Below are 21,093 nucleotides of genomic sequence, written 5' to 3'. Positions count from 1 at the left end.
GGGCTACCTCGCGCACGCTCGGGGGACAAACCAATTGTTGGTGCTGAATGGGAGATTTTTGCATCAACGCTTTACGTTGTTCTCTTCTGGAGTAACCGATGAAGAGGACAATGAGCCCCGCAGAGATCAGGCGCACGGTATAACGCCACTGACGAGGGATGGAACACCAACGTCAGGAAATCATCAGAAACATGAGCAACTTCTTGTAAGAGCTATTTAGAGCTGCGCAAATGACTGCCTGCAAATGTGTTAGTGGCTGTCATTGTAGTATTATTTATGCTTGCAGGCCATTGCTCACATCACTCGGTGCTGACACAGATGCTTTGCTTGATCACAGTCCTTTCAACTCCATTGTTCTTGCTCTTTTATCTTGGGGATACATTTTTGAACTCTTGTTCCTGGCCTGACGAGCTCATAAAGAACATTTTCACTCTGGTCATGTTGGGACCCACAAATTGCTGAGTTCATGCACCAGGTACTGTGTTTTTTGTGACCTTCTCTCCTTCTCTTTTCTCTGCAGACTATCGCCCACCTCCAATGATGCCTCCAAACCGAGGAGGCGGTGGCGGCGGCGGCGGAGGAGGAGGAGGAGGAGGAGGAGGAGGGGGAGTTCCAATTGGCGGCGGAGCTGGTTCCTCCTCTTCATCTACCAGCCGCACCACCACCACCCGCTCTCCTCCTTACTACACCACCCCGCGCCCTCTCCTCACCACCTCCCCAGGCCAGCGCTATCGAACCACCACCACAATCCGCAAGCCCATCCTGGTCCCCGCCGGCGGCTCGTCATCTGACACCAACCAGATTCCTGACACCAACCGGAAAGCTGGAGGTCACTCAACGCCAGTGCTGGTCCCTCCAGCAGCCCCGCAACCTCCCATCCTGCCTCCCCAAGACTTCTGCAGTCCGAGGGTGACGGCTGACATATCGTGGCCCCGGACGCAGCAAAGCCAGACAGCCAAACAGCCCTGCCCTGTAGGGACGCTGGGTAAGGAAGCTGTATGGGTGGCTGTACAGCAGAATGTATAGAAGGATTGTTATGGTAGGACAAATAGGTTAAAAATAGGCTAGTTAGATAGGTTAGTTAAAGTGTGTGTGAAAGCTTTGTATAGTGCAATGTGCATGTCTATGTGCTATTATTATTTTGTGTGTTCTTTGAAAAACTGCCAGCAAAATGTTGCAGAAATATAACTGTAACCATGTTGGAGGTGTCTTGTTGGAAACGGTCGACACATTTTCAAAACCCTTTTCATGTCTAAGTATTAGTTAAACTATTAATTACACAATAAAGCAGCAGATCAAGAAAACACAACCTTAACCTGTTCAAAGTAATTAAATGCTGAAACTATTTGCTGCACATGCTACTGGATAGCAGTTCAAACTGACTGAGTGCCACACAGGTTAACTCGTGTGACTTGTCTGACAATGGTGTTAAACTTTATGATTCAAATTCTGAGGGTACAGGTAAGACAGATAACCCCGAGGTAGTATCAGCCGATCCATTTGTTTCAGAAATCTTCTTTTCTGCAGAGCCGTCCACTGAAATAAATTCATTAAGGACTGATGGCAGAACGTAACTCCTGCAACACTCACAGTGTGCAGCTAGCCGCCATGTGACCAATAGCTTTCTACAGGTCGTCATTCCCCAACCTGACAGACGCCTGTTTGGAAGGCACATTTGATTTAGGAGCTGAGGCGTGTATTAAATGTAGGCTACTGAAAGTGAAAGTAATTTGAGTACAGTTTTTTGAGATTAACACTGCTGTCGTAAATAACAATTTTTCAGATGTAAGGTAGGTTCTAATTACAAACAAAACTCATTACGTCATAACAATGTTATATATTGGAAAATGGTATCTTGAAGTGAAATGTATGTAAAGCTACAACAGGGGAGCAGAGTGGTGGCCGTTGTCATAGGATGACATGGTGTTGCTTCAAAGGCCGACCCATAAGAACCCTGGCTGTTGGGTAACTATTATCCTCAATAATCAAATGCAGTCAATACATTTATAGAACACAACACTTAAAACAATGAATTCTGACCAAAGTGCATCAATCAATTAGTTTTTTGATTTAAATAACTGTGCCTAATTGTGTTTTAAATTTCTCCGAAAAGCATTTTGGTCATAATTTGCTGTTTTGAAATGAGCACTATAAACAAATTGACCGAACAATTAAAGTCTTGAAACGAAAATAAATAGATGAATGATTTTGATTGGGACACACACACACACACACACACACACACACACACACACACACACACACACACACACACACACACACGCATAGAAAAACCCTGATGTAATAAGCAAAGGAAAATGCTTGGAGCATTTATCCCCTCTGATTTTGGATTCCACGGATTGTGGGGAGGAGAGGAGTAAGATGTAATGGATCCGAAGTTGGAATAGGGGCTGTTAAAAATCACATACAGATAGGTGACAAATAAGTCTTTAATTGATTGATGAAAAATAACAACAGATATCACCAGATCGCCAGATATAAAGATTTAAAGACTGTGGGAGATTTGTGTTAGACTGCACTCTCCACTGACATCATCAAAAGCACTAAATAAGGAATATATTGTGTATAAAAGCATTCCTTCCTCCTTTAGAGGTTCAGAGACAATCAATGCCAAAGAGTGCTGAAGTTTTGTTTATGGCAGCTGGTGGTATCAAGTCACTCTGTTTTTTTTTTTCCTTAAATGGTTGCACACTTAGGACATTCTCCTTTTATAATCAGTTAACTCACATGACAGGGATGGTTCTCCGACCATCAACGCGCACACATACACGCACACACGCACACACACACACACAGACACACACACCGCTCAGTGATCCCCCGGCACCTCAAGGGTCTTCCTGTCTCCTGGTGAATGTCAGCGCTGTCTCACCCTGTTTGTTTTGCTTGCGGTGCAGGCGTGGCCACATACGTATGCGTGGCCCATTTGGGCTACTGGGATCCCCAAGGCCCTGACCTCAGCAACTGCACGTCGCCCTGGGTCAACCACATCATGCAGAAAGTAAGTCTGAATGCTGGCTACTGGCCCCGCTGGCTCCCGCTGAACCCTGGTTTTAGGCTATGTGTTATGGATAGATAGTCCTGGAGCGGACTTCTCACGCATGAGGACGCACTGACCACAGGGGGAGATTTAGGCCACGTATCCATCTTCATTTGTTAACTCTAACTCGCATTTGAGGTCTGAGAGATCTGATATTGCTGTAGGGGAATGGAAATGTCCATTAAGGTCATTTGCTAACACTGTGCTTATCATAATAGGCTCACGGGCATCGGGAAAGGCCACTTTGCATAGATGCATTGCTCTTGCATGGAAAATACTGTTTTGTTTGATTCTTCAAGATACTCTTATTCTGTTGCTCCAGTTTTTAGAATGTCAGTTCACAGCTTTGTGTCTGTTCTCACATGAGCCACAAGACTTTACAGGCTTTTTCTTTATAAGACAAAACATCGACGGAAAAAAATGGTCCCTGTGAAGTCTGTATTCCAGCGGAAGTTTTAAAGTCAGTAGAGATGCTTCCGTGAAGTACATGTTTTTATGTAGGCAGTTACACAGACTTGTTTTGTCCACTTCAAATAACCTCATCACTGTTGTTCCCTTTATGCTCCTTCATCCCATCTTTGTTCTCGTCTTGCTGACATCCATTCCTCCATCTGTCCTTTACCTCTCTGCCCTTCGCCTCGTGTCCTCCCCCTCCTCACGCCCTCGCCAACTTTCTCTCCTCTTCCCAACTTTCATATTCACTTCTCACCTCATCCAACTTTGGCACTATCCCTCCCTCCACCCCGTCGCCCCCTTTGGCTCGCAGCTCCGTTCGGGGGAGACAGCGGCGATCGTGGCGAGGGAGCTCGCAGAGCAGACCAAAGGGCTTCTGCGTCCTGGCGATGTTCCATCCACAGTGCGGGCCATGGCACAACTGGTCGAATTGCTCGATGTCCAGCTCAGGAACCTCACCCCCGGGGGCAAGGATAGCGCCGCCCGCAGCCTCACCAAGGTAACGCGACCTGGGACACTTTCGGTCAATGTTCAGTGGGTGATTGAGTGCGATAAATGATTTTCTTGCAGGTTCTAGCATTGGAGGGGGGTGCAGGGTGAATGTCAGAAAATTAAGAGAAAGAGGGATGAGGGAGGGAAAAGGGACCAGATAGAGGGACTCCTTTGAGTTAACAGTGAGATGAATAGCATCGGAGGTTAGTGTTTTTGTCTAACGCTCGGTCTTCAGGGGTTAGAAAAGTCTCTGTGTGCAGAGTTTGATGAAGAACCATACATAACACTGTCGAGCTCCAGATGATAAATAGCTACTTTTAGACATTATTTTATCCTCTTCTGTGTGTGTGTGTGTGTGTGTGTGTGTGTTTGTAACAAGTTTTGTGCAACATTATGGCTGATAGATAACTGCTTTTAGTCTTTGGCAGGGTTCCTACAACTCTTCTCAGATCAGGGCCGAAATGTAATAAAAGTCTGTCTCGGCCCGGGAGTTACTCTCATTAAAACATACAGCGCTCAAGATGAAAACAGGCTCAGGACGCGTCTTTACGTCACAGCCCATTGTTAAATGAAGTTCAGCCGTTGAGCTACGGCTGCAAAGATGCCGTCGATGGGCAGGCTTGAGTGCTTACATAAATGGAAACTCGATCCTGAGTATGCAAAGGATCTGTTTTACTAGCGTGGTGGACAAGGAAAAAATATAGTTCTGTACTTTGTGCATGTAGGCATTCGATTAGAGTGAGTTAAATCATTGGGGAACGGCTGACCGGCTGGCTCGGCTGGCTAATTGACTGACTGACTGACTGACTGACTGGATGGTGGACTGTTTCTTGCTTGGCTCTGCCGAGGTCAAGAGTGATAGGCGGGCCTTAGCAGCCGGATTGACAGCCGGTGCCACCTCTTATTCAGTCACTGGCTTCAGCGTCGAGTCTCCCCTCTCCTCTCCCCTTTCTGCCTCTTTGTGTCTCACTATCACGCTCTTTGCATCTCCCACGCGCTTGCTCGCTAAGTTATTCAGTCACACGTGTGAAGTGAATACATGCTGGAGCACGTGTAAGTGGAATCAATTAATCTGTGTTTCGCTGTTGACCAAATGGCCTGTTTAAAGGTTGAATCTGTTAAAAAAGTAAAAAATGAAAAAAATGTCCTCCACAAAAGAGAAAACGCATTCCTCCTGATTTCAATAATGGCCCAATTATATATATACCTAATTGAGTAATATGCCGGCTTATTATGCTAATTTTGGTTAGAAAATCGAATATGACCAATCACGCACGAGTGGCAGAGTAATTAATGCCATCAATTCACTTGACGGTGGAAGCAGAGAATGAGCAGAAAAGGGAACAAGGGAACAGAGGAAATTATGAACAACAATCTGGAGGTAAGCGGGGAAAGGAACAGTCAAACGGTTACGAGAGAAGGAATGAAAACATGCGCAAGTGAGGAGAATGACAATACATTTCAGCCACTAAAGTCTTTTTTGTGCAATGTCAATGAAGTGTGTGTGACTGCCTCTGAGCACCCCAGTGTGTGTGTGCGTGTGTGTGTGTGAGTGAGTGATTGGGAGGTGTTATATCGCTAACAGCTGAATTGTTTGAATTTGCAGCTTCAGAAGAGAGAAAGGTCCTGCAGGTTTTTCACACAGGTATTTCCGCTTCCTGGTGTCGTTGATTACTTTGCACCGCAGTCGGACGTGTGTTTTTTTTTTTCTTTTCTCTTTCACACTCAGCATGTCATATGTGTGTCTTGTGTGTGTGTGTTATCACACATTGCAACGCTTGGCCTAGAAATCTAATTCTATGCTGCAGCGGTTGTCTTATGAATTGCATCCCAACCCTTTGAGGAGGGCGGCCGTTTTGAACGTGTCTGTTCTTGTGTGCAGCCGTCCGCTGGTGTCTGCCAACAAACTTTCGGTCTCCTCAAAGGGTTCGCTGACATTTTTTTGTTTTCTATTTCTCTCACCCTTGTTTTATTTATTTTTTTTGGTCCTCTTGCATTCAGAGTCAGTGGTACTGATAAAGAGGCCATGATCAATATCAATAATAGCTCATCTATTTTGCGGTTCTGTCCACAGAATTGTAAACAGGCCTGCCTGGAACCGAAAAACGCCTCGCTATTCATCTCCATTCAATGAAATGTCCTCTCTGTCTGCCGTATCAGAGAGAAAGAGCTGAGCATGATGGATATTCTGTCGCCTATTGCTTGGTCATGGCCTCAGTGCCTTAAAAATAATACCAGCTTGTGTTTGTGGCTCAGTATTAATTTACTTTGCATCCTTATTTCTCCACTCGTATTGATGTTTCTTTGTGTTGATTCCACAGGAGCCTTGACCCCACCCCCCACCCCCTGCTAACAGAAAATCTAACATCACTTAGGCATGTTTCTGGTCAGCTAAAAAAAATAGTAATAATAAATCACAATTGGGAACATCAAAGGACCCCACCTTCCTCATCCATGTGGTGTAGATAGACTGCAGAGTCTCTCTTTTTCTCTCCCTGTATCCTCCGACACACACACACACACACACACACACACACACACACACACACACACACGCACACACACACACACACACACACCCTTGATGGGCTAGCTCTTTTTCTCCTGATGCAGGCTTTTTTCCACTCTCCCCCTGAAAAGTCTTAACGTCAGCACCAGTCAGCAATGTCACATCATAGAACATGGCTTATGACTATATGCGAGCTGACACGCACACACATGCACTGCACGCACCGCCCCGCAAATATATAAATATATTTTCAACAATGATCTCATGCCGTCGCATCAAAACAGTCTGGGCCATTTTTTTTTTCCTTTTATGCGTCTCCCTTAATCCAATAAACACAGCGAAGACGTTTTCTGGCGGCGCCCTGACAGCTAGTCGCAGGTTAAAAAATCCAAACCGGTCCGCCACACACCTTGGTTACTGCAGGGGGCTGGGAGTGATCGATTATATAATTAGCCTTAGTAATGTGAAACAAAATTATACCAACAGTCCCTCACTCCGCCAGATAGAAATGTGCGTGATTAGGGATGTGGTGTGGCGCTGCCCTCTCCTCGTTAATTATCTACAGCACTAATTGCCAAGTGAGGAGAGTGGGCAGGAGGTTTGGGTTCTTAATAGAGACAAAAATAATTGAATTCTCTCTCTCTCTCTCTCTCTCTCGTTCTCTCTCTCTCTCATTCTCTCTCCCTCCCTCTCACACTTCATCTTCCCTCCTCTCTCACTTCGTTTGGGGAACTAGGGACTCGTTTCATGTATACTAAATTGGCAATTTATTCATGATGAAGTTGGTGGTGTGGAGAGGCTTTGATGCTGTAGGGTGGATTGATGGAAGGAGCTAGAGTCCGCAAGGTAGACTGAGAAAGAGAGAGAGAGAGAGAGAGAGAGAGGGAGAGGCGGGGGAGGGAGGGAGGGAGTGAGGGAGGGGGGGGGGTTGAGAAATTAAACAGAGACGGAGAACAGACTCACAGAAACAGAAATGGAATGCGAGCGAGAGAGAGAGAAAAACAATAAAGGGGGCAGTGAGGAGACAGTGATGCTCAATGACAATGTCTAATTTGCCCTCTATTTATGGATGGCGGGTCAGAGCGCGGCATGCTGTGAATTTAAAGCCTGATTTAGCTGCAAACTCATCCTGTCAGGGAAGACAAACTCCAACAACAACTGACAGATAAGCCTGCTGCTCTGATGAAAACATTTTCAAAACATGCACTCTCTCCGAGCTCAGCCAAGCGAGCGGGAGGGAGAAAAAAAAAAGTTCCGTCCTCTCCACCACTCTCGCCCCCTTTTTTTCCCGTCCTTCTAACATCCCAACTCTGTCATTTTTTACAAAGTATGTCCTACTGTGCGTGAGTGTAGGCACATACTGTACATCTGCGCGTGTGTGTTCCCCCCATGTAGCTGGGAGAAGTAGAACAGCCCAGCTCCAGTCTGTCTTGCCGCTGCTGTTTACGCTGGATTACCCCGACGCTTCAAAGCATTTCACTTCTGCCCCATTTACTGGTGTGTGCATGTGGTTGTGTGTGCGTGCACGCTTGTGTGTACATGCACACATGCGCGTGCATACCCTGTAATACATATTCACACACACACGCACACACACACACACACAAAAGACACCCTTATCTGTCTCTGCAGAGTCTCTCCCCTCTTTGAAGACCCCTAAAAAACCTGTCTCCATTTTAGCCCTCAAGTCCTCACACTTGTGCTGATAGAAATGTCACCAACGGCACCAGAGCTTACAGGCTCACACACACGCGCACACACACACACACACACAGACACACAGACACACAGACACACACAAACACGTATATTCCATCTTTGAGTTTCTGATGTGGAGATGTCTGGACCTCAAGGAAATCACACCCCCTTCTTCTCCTCACCTATCTCCCTCCCTCTACAGATGCAATCTCGTCGCCGGTGAATTAAATTTCAATGAAAAAATTATATGAAATTGAAAATGCAAGATAATCAAAAGTTCAATAAAAAGCAATGAAAAGTTTAATGAGAGTAGAAAAGGGGGGTTATCTGGAACACATCAAAGTGAGCACTCTGGAGCAGCCCCACGAGCGAATGGAAAGCAGCGCCACCGCCGCCATATCTGCTGCGCTGACGGAGCATCCTCTCCCCTTCCCTCCTCTATCTTGCTCTCTCTCTCTCTCTCTCTCTCTCTCAGTTGCCTCGACTGCTACTGTAAAGCAAGTGGAGCAGAATGATGCACTGCAATGCTTCTCCCGGCCCCTTGTGCACTCCCTCCAACACAAACACACACACACACACACACACACACACACACACACACACACACACACCTTATGAGCACACCCGTATCTCCTAACAGACATACCTGCACATTAAACAGACTTCGACGATGTATGGTGCGACACGCACACCCCCAAATCAGCCATCATCCAGGACATTATTCCTATCTGTAATAGTTGTGCTCAGCAAAGTTAATAGCAGATATTTGTCCAGCGGAGCAATAAAACAGAAGCAGTCAGAACATCGTGCAGGTTTAAAACAAATCCCCAGATTAGATGTAGCCATTTGGAGGAGATAACAAAAGGGGAATTGTAGAGTTATTGTTGTCTGCAGCCAACCGTCACATTTACAGACTCATTTCCTGGTTCAACTTTTGAATGACAGCACTAATAGTGTACGTACATAGTTTTTTCTGACCAATTTGGGATTATTACTGAAGTTTTTCGGTGTGTTTCGTTCTAACCTCCTTTATTATTGATCACTCTGTTTATAACTCGTATGATTGACATTATGTATCTGCCAATGAAATGTCAGAAAAAAGTGTGAAAGAAATGCCCATCAGAACTTTCAAGTGCACGAGGAGACGATGGGGGAAGTGCTGCAGGGTGTTCGCGGTGATTACATACAAGTGCTCTTTGGATACTTGCACTGTGCTTATTCCATCTTGTGAAGGGCTCATGCGTTTGTGGAATATAGTCTCAATAAAAAAGTGTAAAATGCAAGTTTCCTTCCAAGATGGTTGGGTTTGTGCAGCAATTAATGCCTTGATTCTACAGAGCAACAGTGTTGTAAAAGTCTTAAAGTGTCTGATAATAAATGTACTTAAGTATCAAAAGTGCAAGTAAAAGTGAAGAAAACATATATATGTATATAGATATTATGCTTTTTTTTTTTTATCTGAACGTTGATAAATTAACCCCAAAACAAGCAATATACAATGATATAAAACAGCTCATAGAACCAGCAAACGTTTGGAATTTGTCCTTGATGAATGATCAGAAATCTGTCAACTGAAGGGCAACAACTACTGATTATGTTAACTATATTCCAGATTAATTGCTCATTTTGTCAGTAAAAATACCAGAGAATCATGAAAAATATGCATTCAAATCTTCCCAGAGCCAAAGTCACGAGTCGAACCTGTTTGTTTTGTCTGACTAATGGTTCAAAAACACAAAGATATTTAGTTCGCTTTTAGACACATCATCAAATTTGAGAAACCGGAAACTTGAATGTTTGTCTTTTTTTTTTGCTTGAAAAATGGCTCAGAGGACGGATTTATTATCAAAACAGTGGTGCTGATTACTTTTTGTCTATCGGCTAATCGATTGCTTGTTTGCAGCCAATCTGAGTGACTGTTGGATTTGTTGTGCCTCAGATTTTATCACTTCACCGGCTACAGCGCTGTGTTATCCTAAGTGATGGAAAAAGGATTGGCGAAATTACAAAAAAACACAGGCAGCCCAAGTTGACTCTTAAAGCTTGTCGTCTCTTTTCCCAGTCAATGAAAAGTTGTAAATAGAAACAGGTTTGCTCGGTGTGAGTGTGTGTGTGTGTGTTTGCATGTGTGTGCTTCAAACCAACTCCTGCTTATTCTAGTTGTTTGCTGAAGCAGTGGATTAATTAGTTTTTGTTTACATGTAGCCCTCCCAAACTCATCCGATATGCATCCCAGCTAATTAGTTGCTAGCGCTAAAAGAGGACATAATATTATCATATTAGCTTGTTGGCTAAGCACCCATTTCGTGTGTGTGATGTACTGTATCTACATGTGGGTATCACCCCCCCAAAAAAATAAACAGGTAGGATTAAAATCTAATTCCAGATGCCGAATGCACATTTTCCGAGCACATGCCGTCAACGCTTGTATGAGTCACCATCTACTGTCTTTCTCTATCTAGGACACTCGTAGACACACACACAGACAAAAAAAACACACTACTCCTCGACAATCTCTTTTTGCTGTCTCCCCTCCTCCCTCTTGGTCTTTTCGCTTCTCCCTAACCCCGAGTGAAAGGGCCTTGGAGGAAGTCAAATGGTTGACGCGTGAATGCCAATAAACTGATGTCTCTCACTTTCCACCCCCCCCGCCCTTTCAATTCCCCACTGGAGACCCTCTTTGCTTGTATAATGGCACCTGCGTTTCCTTTTTTTCCCACTCTCGCATCCGACCTTCCTCAAGAGGGAGCCGTGCTGAAGGAGCGAGAGGTACCGGGGATGGGCTCGCAGAGGAGGGTGGTTTACAGTCAGTGTGAAAAAAGAAAGAGAAAATAAAGAGACAGACGGGAGTGTGAGATGTGTGTGTTTGATAGCACCTGTATTCGCTTTTTCCGCCTCCCTTGTTCCCAGCAGACGCCTGTCACCATGGACTCACTGGACTGTTTTATCGCTCTCCCATGGCTCTTCCCCCTTCTCCTCCCTCCTCCCTCCGCCCGGCTCTCTTTATCTCTCCCAGGGTCTTTTAAAGACGTGTGTGTCTGCCTATGTGTGGGTGTTCATGTTTGAAAATGAGGAGGTGAATTCTTAAGAGTATAAAGGAATGTGAGCCGGAGACAAAATAAGTATTGTTTCGCCGAGGAACATTTCATCCGCGCGAGCCAAGTGGTAATATTTTTGGAGTCGGAGCTGTTCTGCATGGCTGGATGTGACCCAGCAGACATGATCTGATAAAACTCTAATTTCTTCTCAATCCCTCAAGCACAAGTTTTCTAACTCTAAAGATAAGACTGTTGCTTTAGAAAAGGAAGAAAAAAAAATGAACCAGGTTTGGGGGTGTAGACACACGGTGATTGCAATCAGCTAATTAGCTTAGCTTGATTTTCAGAACATCTGTGATGGAGATTTTCAAGCACAACATCCTTTTATGTAGAGCGTTTTTTTTAAAAGAAGAAGTTTGGAAATTTACTTTATATTTAACAGCTTCTGTATTTTGTTACGTCTGCATGGGAATGCTACATTTGCATCGCTAACATGTTTTGTTGTCATGATTTATCCACATGATAAATGTAAAGCCGCCGCTTTCTCACTGCATCCCACCAGCTGCCGTCCTCGACAGCTATGGTGTCACAATGTTATTTGTACGCTGAATGGATTTGCATTTATTTTCACTTTAGCATCCTTGACTGAGGAGCTAGTATTGGCTTCCTCCGTGTGACCTCTGTGTTTCTGATGCTGCCCCAGGCTATGGTGGAGACTGTGAATAATTTGCTGCAGCCACGAGCCCAGGCGGCGTGGAGGGAGCTGCCCACCAGCGAGCAGCTGCACTCGGCCACTCTGCTCCTCGACACCGTGGAGACCGGGGCGTTTATGTTGGCTGACAACCTCCTCAAGACTGACACTGTGCAGGAGACTACTGACAACATCCGTGAGTACATCTTTTTTATTTTTTATTTTGGTTCCTTCGCCATCCTCCAAACTCAGCTGGACCCTGAAAACTGTCAAAGAGCCTGTTGAGATGCCCTCAAGCAAGGCACTTAACCTCCATTTGCTCCGGTGAAGCTGCACATTGGCTCATTGTTGACGGATGTGGCTACACCGCTTTTGTCTCAGGTGTTGGATAGTAAGAGTGCGAGGTCTGTGACAAAAGCTTTTTTACATTTTGTTGAATCTAATGTAATGAAACAAAGGGAAAGCTTTTCGAGAACATGCACTTGCTTTAGCAGAAGTGGGGTTCTTAGATTTCAGGTTTTTCCCCCCCAACAGATCTTAAAACAACGTAAACCAACTCAGGCTGCTAAAGATCTAAGAATATGATGAAATATCCTGGTAAGAGGTGAAGCTGACCGCAGGCATTAACGGCTCTGATCTTCTTCATTTTATAATACAAACGAGAAACAAAGTATATTATCTAACTTCAAAGTTTGCAAAAATAACACGATCCTCGTTTGTCCAATTACACACACTCTTTACATGTGAATGGACACGAGTGTACATGGGTGAAAGTAGGGCCATTGTACCAGAATATAAACTCTGAAATGCTGGAGCAGAGTTGACATTAAACTTGGTGGACGACCATACTTTGGTTAAAAAAGCTTGCATTTATTAACATAAGTAAAATACTGTATACGCATTATGTAAGACGGGTGGTGGTGTGGAAAAAAAAGATGCACTGGCAAGATTTTATGTATGAGACTTTTTTCCAACAGGACTTCAAGAAGTTTTTGTTTTTTTTCCGTCAGTATTTAACAGAGGTTCTTCTGCATGTCTAAGGTCTTGAAGGTTAAAAAAGTCCACAGAAAACACTGCTTCTGAAACACCTCGTCAGTAATCCCACCCTTAGCTCTGTGACTTTGTGACATCACACTATGTCACCACGTCACACAGCGGCTAGTTTGGCATGTAAGAATCAATTTGGTTGTTTTTTTGTTAGAGGTGTTGGCTCAGACATGTGTGAGCTGACCAATAAGAGGAGACTGGGTATTCAAGAAATGGGGGCCTTAAAGAGACAGAGCATTTCAAACAGAGGGAAAACACAGTGCTGCCGTGTTTTTTTTTCATTAATTTTAGTTAATTTATGAAACTTAAAATGAGTATATGCCTTCATTAAATCTTTTTTGTGTGTGCTACTTGATAAACTGAAAACCGAACAGAAATCTGTTATTAGAGATGTCAGAGATAACCATGTTATTTTCATGTATCTCAGCCTAAAATCAAAATAAAACGGTATAAAACCCCAGTAGCTCTTTTTCATTACACAACAGGTGAACATTTTTGAAACAGTTCATTTTCCACAGCAGCGTGAGTGCCGCAGCTGGCCAGCAGGAGTACAAAAGAAGCACTGAATCAAAATTTGCAGAATTTCTTCCAGAGTCCTTTATTTAAGACTTGCATCTGCGGTGTAGTAGCTCATTCCTCTACAGTACTTTGAGCTACATGTGGGGAGCTTGTTGGTATATCCGGTGTTTAATTTATCACTCAGAAGGTCTCAAAACACAGACAGGGTGCTGCTCCAGCGGGTCGGGGGTCGGGGGGGGGGGGGGGGGGGGGGGGAGTCACAGCACACAACAAAGATCCACAGTGCCTGCAGCACAGTGGTCAACGCCTGGGTGCTGCTGCAGCTGTCAAAACCGACCAAATACTGTCAGAACTGTCAAACAGAAACAAAACTGTCAAACAGAGCATTATGTATTTGCAATTATTAATCAGGGCATTCACAATAATCACCCAAAATCATCAGGGAGAGGCGTGCAGAAACAGCTGTTTATGGTTTGAAGCTCTCCCTCTCTCTTTTTGACTGTGCTGTCACTTTCCTGTCGTTTCCCTTCTGTCTGTGGATTGTTATAATGGTGGGGAGGATTGAAACTAGGGCCAAAAGTTTTCACGAAATGAAAGCAGGCTAAGAAACCGAAATAAGTTTCATGTTCTCGGCCTGTCTGTCTGTCTGTCTGTCTATCGATCCATCTCCTGCATTTCCGTAGAAGGCCAGCGTGGCATCTTACCACTCACACCCTAATTTCCCCACTCTCAAGTCACCATTTCACCATGAGGTCCCACTTGCTTCCGAGGGCTTACGCTTATCAAATGCAGACTTGGGGCGTCAGAGAATACACGCAGCGGGAGCATGTAATCAGGATATGAAAAGAGGGCAGCTATATTCCAGTAAGATTGCAGAAAAAAAGATACAAACAGTTGACAGACCCATTCAGTCAAAAAAAGTGGATAACTCAGGATTACAGTTTTATAATAAGGAGTGATAAACTCGTCTGTAACTGCACGTGAGCACACTGATCGTATGCAAACATATAAGAACACCAAAAAGCATTAAACCTCAAGCTAGTGCAGCTCATGTGATGTGCAGGAAACTCAAAGGATGACCTTTGCCCTGACCGCACTCTGTCTCTGTCTCTCTCTCTCTCTCTGCATACAAAATAGGCTAACAAGTAATTGACGAGTAACTGCAATGGGAAATAACACTCTGCCTCAATGCATTTATTTGATCTCTTTTATAAAGTATTTAACATGTATATATGATTTCAATAAATAATATCAAAGGATCTATTTGAAATGACTGGTTTACCTATTCAAGATAATATAAGGTGACGCGCAAATTGAATTGGGGGAAACTCCATTGATACTAATGTGAATGAACAAATCGTGAACCCAAACAAATGATAACCTTTATATACTGTCTGGCTCCATAAAAATCTGAATGAGATGAAAGAAAAAAAAAAAAAAAAATACTTCATAATTCAATAAAGTGTAGGCTGGGATCGCATTTGCCAGAGATGCTTCAAAAACTTTATTATCTGGTTACATTCACAAAACAGGATGTACAATAGACTTGATGTGTTCACAGTTATTATGCAGAGCGGGCTTGTATAGATTGTCAGAAAGAGGTCATAATGAAGAGGTCCAGGTTTAAAGGGTCAGGTCTAACAACATGCAGGAATAAAACACACACACACACACACACACACACACTGCCCTCTATGTTTGTGAGGCGGGGATGAATTGTAAGCCAGAGACAATCATTTTTATTTATTTTTCCCGTATTTTCCCTCCACTTGTAGGCGGAATTGACAAAGCAGAACAAAGCTGGTTATTATGGCGTCGTGCACATCACTCTCTCCTCTGTCTTTCTTCTCCCTCCATCATCTCCTCTCATCTCCCCTCACTGATCCTCTCATCATTGGGCCGTGGAATGAGGCAAAGCGATGCTGGAGAGCCAAAAAAAACCCTCTTTGCTTTTCATGCCTTTAGACGATGATATATCCGCGAGTCGTCGTTTCATCTGCGCTCGGACCAGCAAGTTGCGCTCTCTTATGTTTCCCTTGATTATCGCCCCTGTTTACCACCCCTTTTTGATTTGATGTCTCCAAATTTCCTTCACATCATCTCCCCATTACCAAGATTCACTGGGCGTGTGTTTTGCTCCGTCAGAGATGAAAAGTCGTGGAGGAGGAGGAGGAGGAGGAGGAGGGGTGGAAGAGAGAAAACTGAGGATGATGAGTAAAGAATACTGGATGAGTGCACGCTTGAGGGTGATGGTTGTGGTGGAATGTCAAATGATGCTCTGAGGGTTTTTTTTGTTCACTTCCACATCACTAAGCGATGAAATCACGGCTATTTAAGTCGCATGACGCGGTGATGCCGCATTTTTTTTTTTTTTTTTTCTTTTCTCATAGCGGAACAGATAGTGGAAGCAGATTCCACAAAGTCAGTCCTGCCAACGTGACTTTGTCTTCCTCTCCCTTCAGCTTTGAGGACAACGGTTGGTTTTTCGCGACAACTGCCGTCCTACGCAGATCCACCTTACATAATTCCAGACTCGTATCTCCTCATTCCCCCTGAACGCACCACATAAATTCGGTTACATAAACAGTCATCGAGATGTAGGCTACCGCATCTCAGAAGAACTTAAAACAGGAAGTCATCTTTTCAGTGGAAGAAATTTTGTCTCTGCATCCCTCTCCTTTTTGTGCCGTTAATCTTCCCTCCCAGCTAATCCAGTGGGCAGATCCACCACGATTATCTCTTCCCTTTATTCATAACCGGCCCGATACCGCCTCTCATCTCTCTTTCTCTTCGCCTTCCATCCTCACTTCTCTCTCTCTCTCTCTCTCTCCCCCCCATCTCCTCCCTCTCCACTCTCCTCACTGCACTTTTTAAGCCCCCACTTCCCTCCCTCCATCCATCCCCCTTAAACAAGTCTTTCAGAGGAGAGTGAGCGACAGGAATAAATTATTTGAGTGACGCATTATAGAGAAAAGCCACTGCAGCTACTGAAGGTGATATTATTGTGTCGGATTGTGTGTTTGTGGCTGTGAACAGTGTAGCGCAGCATTAGGCAGATGAATAAATAGTGTTATTATTAGAAACCAAAACAGTGATTTGAAGGGATAGCACAGCGGTAACAGCGTGCGCGTGTGATAACGATAATGAACAAGTGTGTTTTCTTCGGAGGAGGATTGTCATGACAAGGATGCTTTAATTAGATTAAACTCAGCGTGTTTTGATACCCCGCCGCTGCGTGTGAATGTGTGTGTGTGTGTGTGTGTACGTGTGTGCATATGTGTGTGTGTTCGCAGAGCCGGGATGTTTAGTTTTGGCAACACTTAACCGGTGTTTTTCTCTCCTTTCTGCCAGCATTTGCATATCAGTGTCTGTGTTTACGTCTGCCTGCCTCCATTTTCCTCTCTCCCAGACCTCAGTATCTCTCGCCTTTGTGCCCTATCTTTTGTACTCTGCGAGAGAACATAGTCTTCTCCCCACCTATCGCCACTCCACTCCTCTCCTCTCAACTCTATCTGCTCGTTTCCCATCTCTCGTCCATTCTGCTCCTTTGACTGCCAGCTCCATTTTCCCCTCTCCACCTCTCTCCACCACTATCTTCCCTTTCTTTTCTCTCACCCCTCTTCTTCTTCCTCCTCCTCCTCCTCCTCCAGTCTCATTTCCATCCTAGCATGTCCTTGTGTTGTTTATTTGATCGGGGAGCTGTTTTCACCATGAAAGCGAAACGTCTAAATCACCAAATCGCTCAGAAGCACAAGATAGCAATACACCAAAGGTATAATTAGCCCTTAATTAGAAACTTTATCTAATACATTACACGGCCGTAATCAAGAAAGTGCTAACGAACCTGGATGGTGAAATTAGATTCCCACAATGCAAGAGAGAGGCCGGATTATCTGCCTCGATGGATGCGTCGGACCAGTTGCCTGGAGACATCGTTGCCTTTTTTTAGTATAAAAATCCACATTATTTCACTTTGATACATGTCAGCTCCTTTATTTATTAATTTATTTTTTTCTCCATTTCCTTTGTTTGGAAGAAGCCAGAATACGGCTTCAGGATTCATGCCCGTGCTCTAGTGTGAAGCACTTAGTGAGAAAACATGGTTATTACAAGAGGCTGCAAAACATACCTGATGTAACCATGCAATGACTTGACATTAGCGCGCATGTGTGTGTGTGTGTGTGTGTGTGTGTGTGTGTGTGTGTGTGTGTGTGTGTGTGTGTGTGTGTGTTGCAGAGCTGGAAGTGGCCCGGCTGAGCACGGATGGGAACCTGGCAGACCTGACATTCCCTCAGTCAGAGCTACATGGAAACTCCATCCAGCTGTCAGCTAGCACTCTCAAACAGCACGGCAGAAACGGTAGAAGACAAATCTCATATTCTCTCTCTTCCTCTCACCATGAGTTGTCCCACCCCCTCCCCCACACTCCCCCCTCTCCCCCACCCTGTTTTTTCTTCCTCTCGCTCTTTCACACATCCGCATCTATTTCTGGTTTGGGCCAACAATTATCAAGTGTAACCTCCTCCATGTTCCTGTGTGTGTGTGTGTGTGTGTGTGTGTGTGTGTGTGTGTGTGTGTGTGTGTCCCCTTACAGGTGAGATCAGGATGGCCTTCGTCCTGTACAGGAACTTGGGCGCCTACCTGTCCACGGAGAACGCCAGCGTGAGACTGAGCAGCGAGGCCGTCTACCCCAATTACTCCGTCATCGTCAACTCCCCCGTCATCACAGCGTCCATTAACAAAGAGAGCAATAAGGTGTACCTGTCCGAGCCCGTGGTCTTCACTGTCAAACACCTGCAGGTAAGGGAGGTGCAAGGTGTCTTGCCTATTATGTTTAAACAATGAAAAAATACTAATAATAGTAAAATGGGGGGCCCTAGCTCAGTTGGTAAAGTGTGTGTGCCCATGTACAGAGGTTGTGTCCTAGCTGCAGCACCCCTGGGTTCAAATCCAAATGGTGGCCCTTCGCTGCATGTCACCCACCTCCTTTTCATCCCATTTCCTTCGATCTCTCTTAAGCTGTCCTGTCAAATAAAGCCATGAAAAGCCCCACAAAAAGTATAGATATAGATTTTTTTTCCAAATACAAGTAAGAATAACTTGCTGGGAAAATTTGACAGAAGTAGCGATTATAGGGTGATGCTAGTCCATCTGTTTCTCATGTCAACAATTCTTACAATTACTAACAACCACCATTCAAGTTTCTCCACAGACCTACATTGTTGTCTAAACACTTACTAAAAATCACAGAAATGAGCCACACTGTTGCAGCAGGCTCCTTTTCTCAGGCGCTGTATTGTATTGTGATTCAATTTCACATAAACCACTCCGGTGCTATACTTGCCAGAGCACCAAATGTGTGTTCATCCACAGCTATGAAAAGCAAATATGATATTTACTCCTGTCTGAGTGATGTTTGCTGAAATCTATAGGTCCCAGCTGTTTAAGGAAATAGATATATTAAACCTACTTGAAGAGGTTTTCAACTAGTTATGAAACAGCACAGTTGTGATTCCTGTTTATGACCTGCAGCGAAAAGAACGGATATTTCTTCATATTTATTGTAGTTATTCTTCAGGCCTGTCACAGGGTCAGACACAAACTTCTCTGGGTTGAGTAAGTCATAAAATTAAAACTATTGTTTCATACCGGAGTGCTGAGAATGAATTGTGAGGTCTCACAGCCTGAGGAAAGATGCTGCTGTCTAGTCTGGCGGTACTGTACAGCACTTAAACATAGTTTACCTTGTTGTTTATTGATCAGACATAGGCGCGAACAGATGCACCATCGCTATGTGTCCTGCAAACAGCTATGTTTGAAGAAGGAAAATGGCTTTGAAAATGTGTCTTTATTTTCACTTGTTGGACACAAGGCAGTCGGAACGCGACCACTTTTGTCCACAGGGGCCGCCAGAATCAACACAAAATGCAAGTTACTTATAGCAGCTTTACAAATGACTGAAACCAGTGTTTGGGACTGTGAACGGGACAATGGGCTTGGGCCACAGACAGGTGGGAGAAGTTGGACAAATGGAATGACGCAATGTTGGTTTTGGCCTTCACATGGAATTTGACGAAATAAGGAAACCACTGAATGACGGAGGCCCTATCCTTTAATGACAATGTAAATGGAAAACATCAGAGCTGCAGACTGTCAGACTAAAGAAAATAAAAACAGTCAAATCTGGACCTGGTAAATGATAAGGCATAGTCGTTCAGCCTGAAATTATAAATTAATGAAGTTCTTGGTCACCGTCATGAATAAGAAAGTTAATTAGCAGAGCTTTTGAAAATATCATTCATGTTCACCACTGCAATGACTTGCTCTTGCAAAACATGACTCCAATGACGTCAGCTTGCTCCAAATAACACGAGAAAAGCTCCGGCATTAGCGATAATTACACACTGAATTAGGATCTAACTCCACATTGCTTCGCACTGTATGAGCTGAGATGCTCCGTGCAACACTATTATCTTGTGTCGCTCATTGAGCAAGCAAATGCTGATCCAGTTGGTGATCCAGCTCGTTGGCAGCGGAGAGATCCTCCCGGTCTCACTTGCTCATTTTGAGAGTAACTTTTTCTTACAAATCCAACACACACACGGCTCCCATCAGTTTACACAACACGAGCAGCTCCTACACTCCAAAAGCTCACACAACAAGTGCGGACGCAGCACAGTCACCTCCTGCCATGGCTCTTGTGTTTATTTGTTGCTGCACTCTCGCATTCTGTCCCTTCTGTTTGTTGTTTTGTTGTGTGTACTTGACTCCCTCTCCGTGTTTCTTCCTCTCCGTCCCGTCTCTCCACCAATTCCTCCCACCATTTTTCTCACTTTTTTTTGGCTCTCCCACCACTCCATGTTTCTGCCTCCCACCTCCCCATGACTAAGTATCTGTTCTCCATCTTCCTGCTCCCCCCCCCCCCCCGCAACCCCTCCTCCTTTTTATCCCTCTCTCTCAATTTCTTCCTCTCACTCACTTACTCTCTCTCTCCCTCCCTCCCGTGCCCCCAGCATTCGGAAGAGAACTTCAATCCCAACTGTTCATTCTGGAGCTACTCCAAGCGCACCATGACGGGATTCTGGTCTACACAGGACTGTCGTCTGCTGGCCACCAATCGCACACACACCAGCTGCTCCTGCACACACCTCACCAGTTTCGCGGTGCTCATGGCCCACGTGGAGGTCAAGGTAGGCGTTTATTCTGCCGTGCCTGCCAGGAGGGGGATGGGCAAGATCAAAGGGTCAGTTGTTCATCATTTGATTAGCAGTGGCTGGCAAGGCTGGTCAACAGATTCCCAAAGAAAAAAAAAAAATAAGGTGGAAGGAAGGGAGGGAAGGAGACCTCAACATCTGGAAAATAGATTATAACTCTCCTGGCTTTCCAGTACTGAGGAATCACACTTGGCAGGAGAAACTTTACAATTGATTTGTCGAGCCAGATGATGACTTTTGAGTTGACAAAACACATGTGCACCACAGACATTAAGTCTATGGCGTTGTGGATGACCAAAACAGACAGACTTATTAATTTACTAGAGAGGCTTAAAGCAGAGACAAAACCTGCTGGTAAAAATGATATTTGA

The 21,093-nt window shown here is 44.6% G+C and overlaps 1 protein-coding gene across 7 annotated transcripts in view; it reads left to right on the top strand.

Moving 5' to 3' along the window:
• Positions 1–21,093, top strand: part of adgrl3.1 (adhesion G protein-coupled receptor L3.1) — a 132,043-nt gene that overhangs the window by 83,333 nt on the left and 27,617 nt on the right. For all 7 annotated transcript variants that reach the window (XM_030412152.1, XM_030412185.1, XM_030412176.1 and 4 more), the window contains exons 8-15: positions 521–985; positions 2,919–3,022; positions 3,828–4,013; positions 5,613–5,651; positions 11,955–12,138; positions 17,745–17,867; positions 18,103–18,308; positions 20,522–20,698. In XM_030412152.1, the coding sequence (XP_030268012.1) occupies positions 521–985; positions 2,919–3,022; positions 3,828–4,013; positions 5,613–5,651; positions 11,955–12,138; positions 17,745–17,867; positions 18,103–18,308; positions 20,522–20,698 (1,484 nt within the window). The remainder of the gene's footprint in view (positions 1–520; positions 986–2,918; positions 3,023–3,827; positions 4,014–5,612; positions 5,652–11,954; positions 12,139–17,744; positions 17,868–18,102; positions 18,309–20,521; positions 20,699–21,093) is intronic.

Source organism: Sparus aurata, chromosome 1 (genome assembly GCF_900880675.1).
Source record: "Sparus aurata chromosome 1, fSpaAur1.1, whole genome shotgun sequence".
Taxonomy (NCBI): domain Eukaryota; kingdom Metazoa; phylum Chordata; class Actinopteri; order Spariformes; family Sparidae; genus Sparus; species Sparus aurata.
The sequence above is the reverse complement of the archived record's forward strand: the minus strand, read 5'-3'. Positions and strand labels throughout refer to the sequence as shown.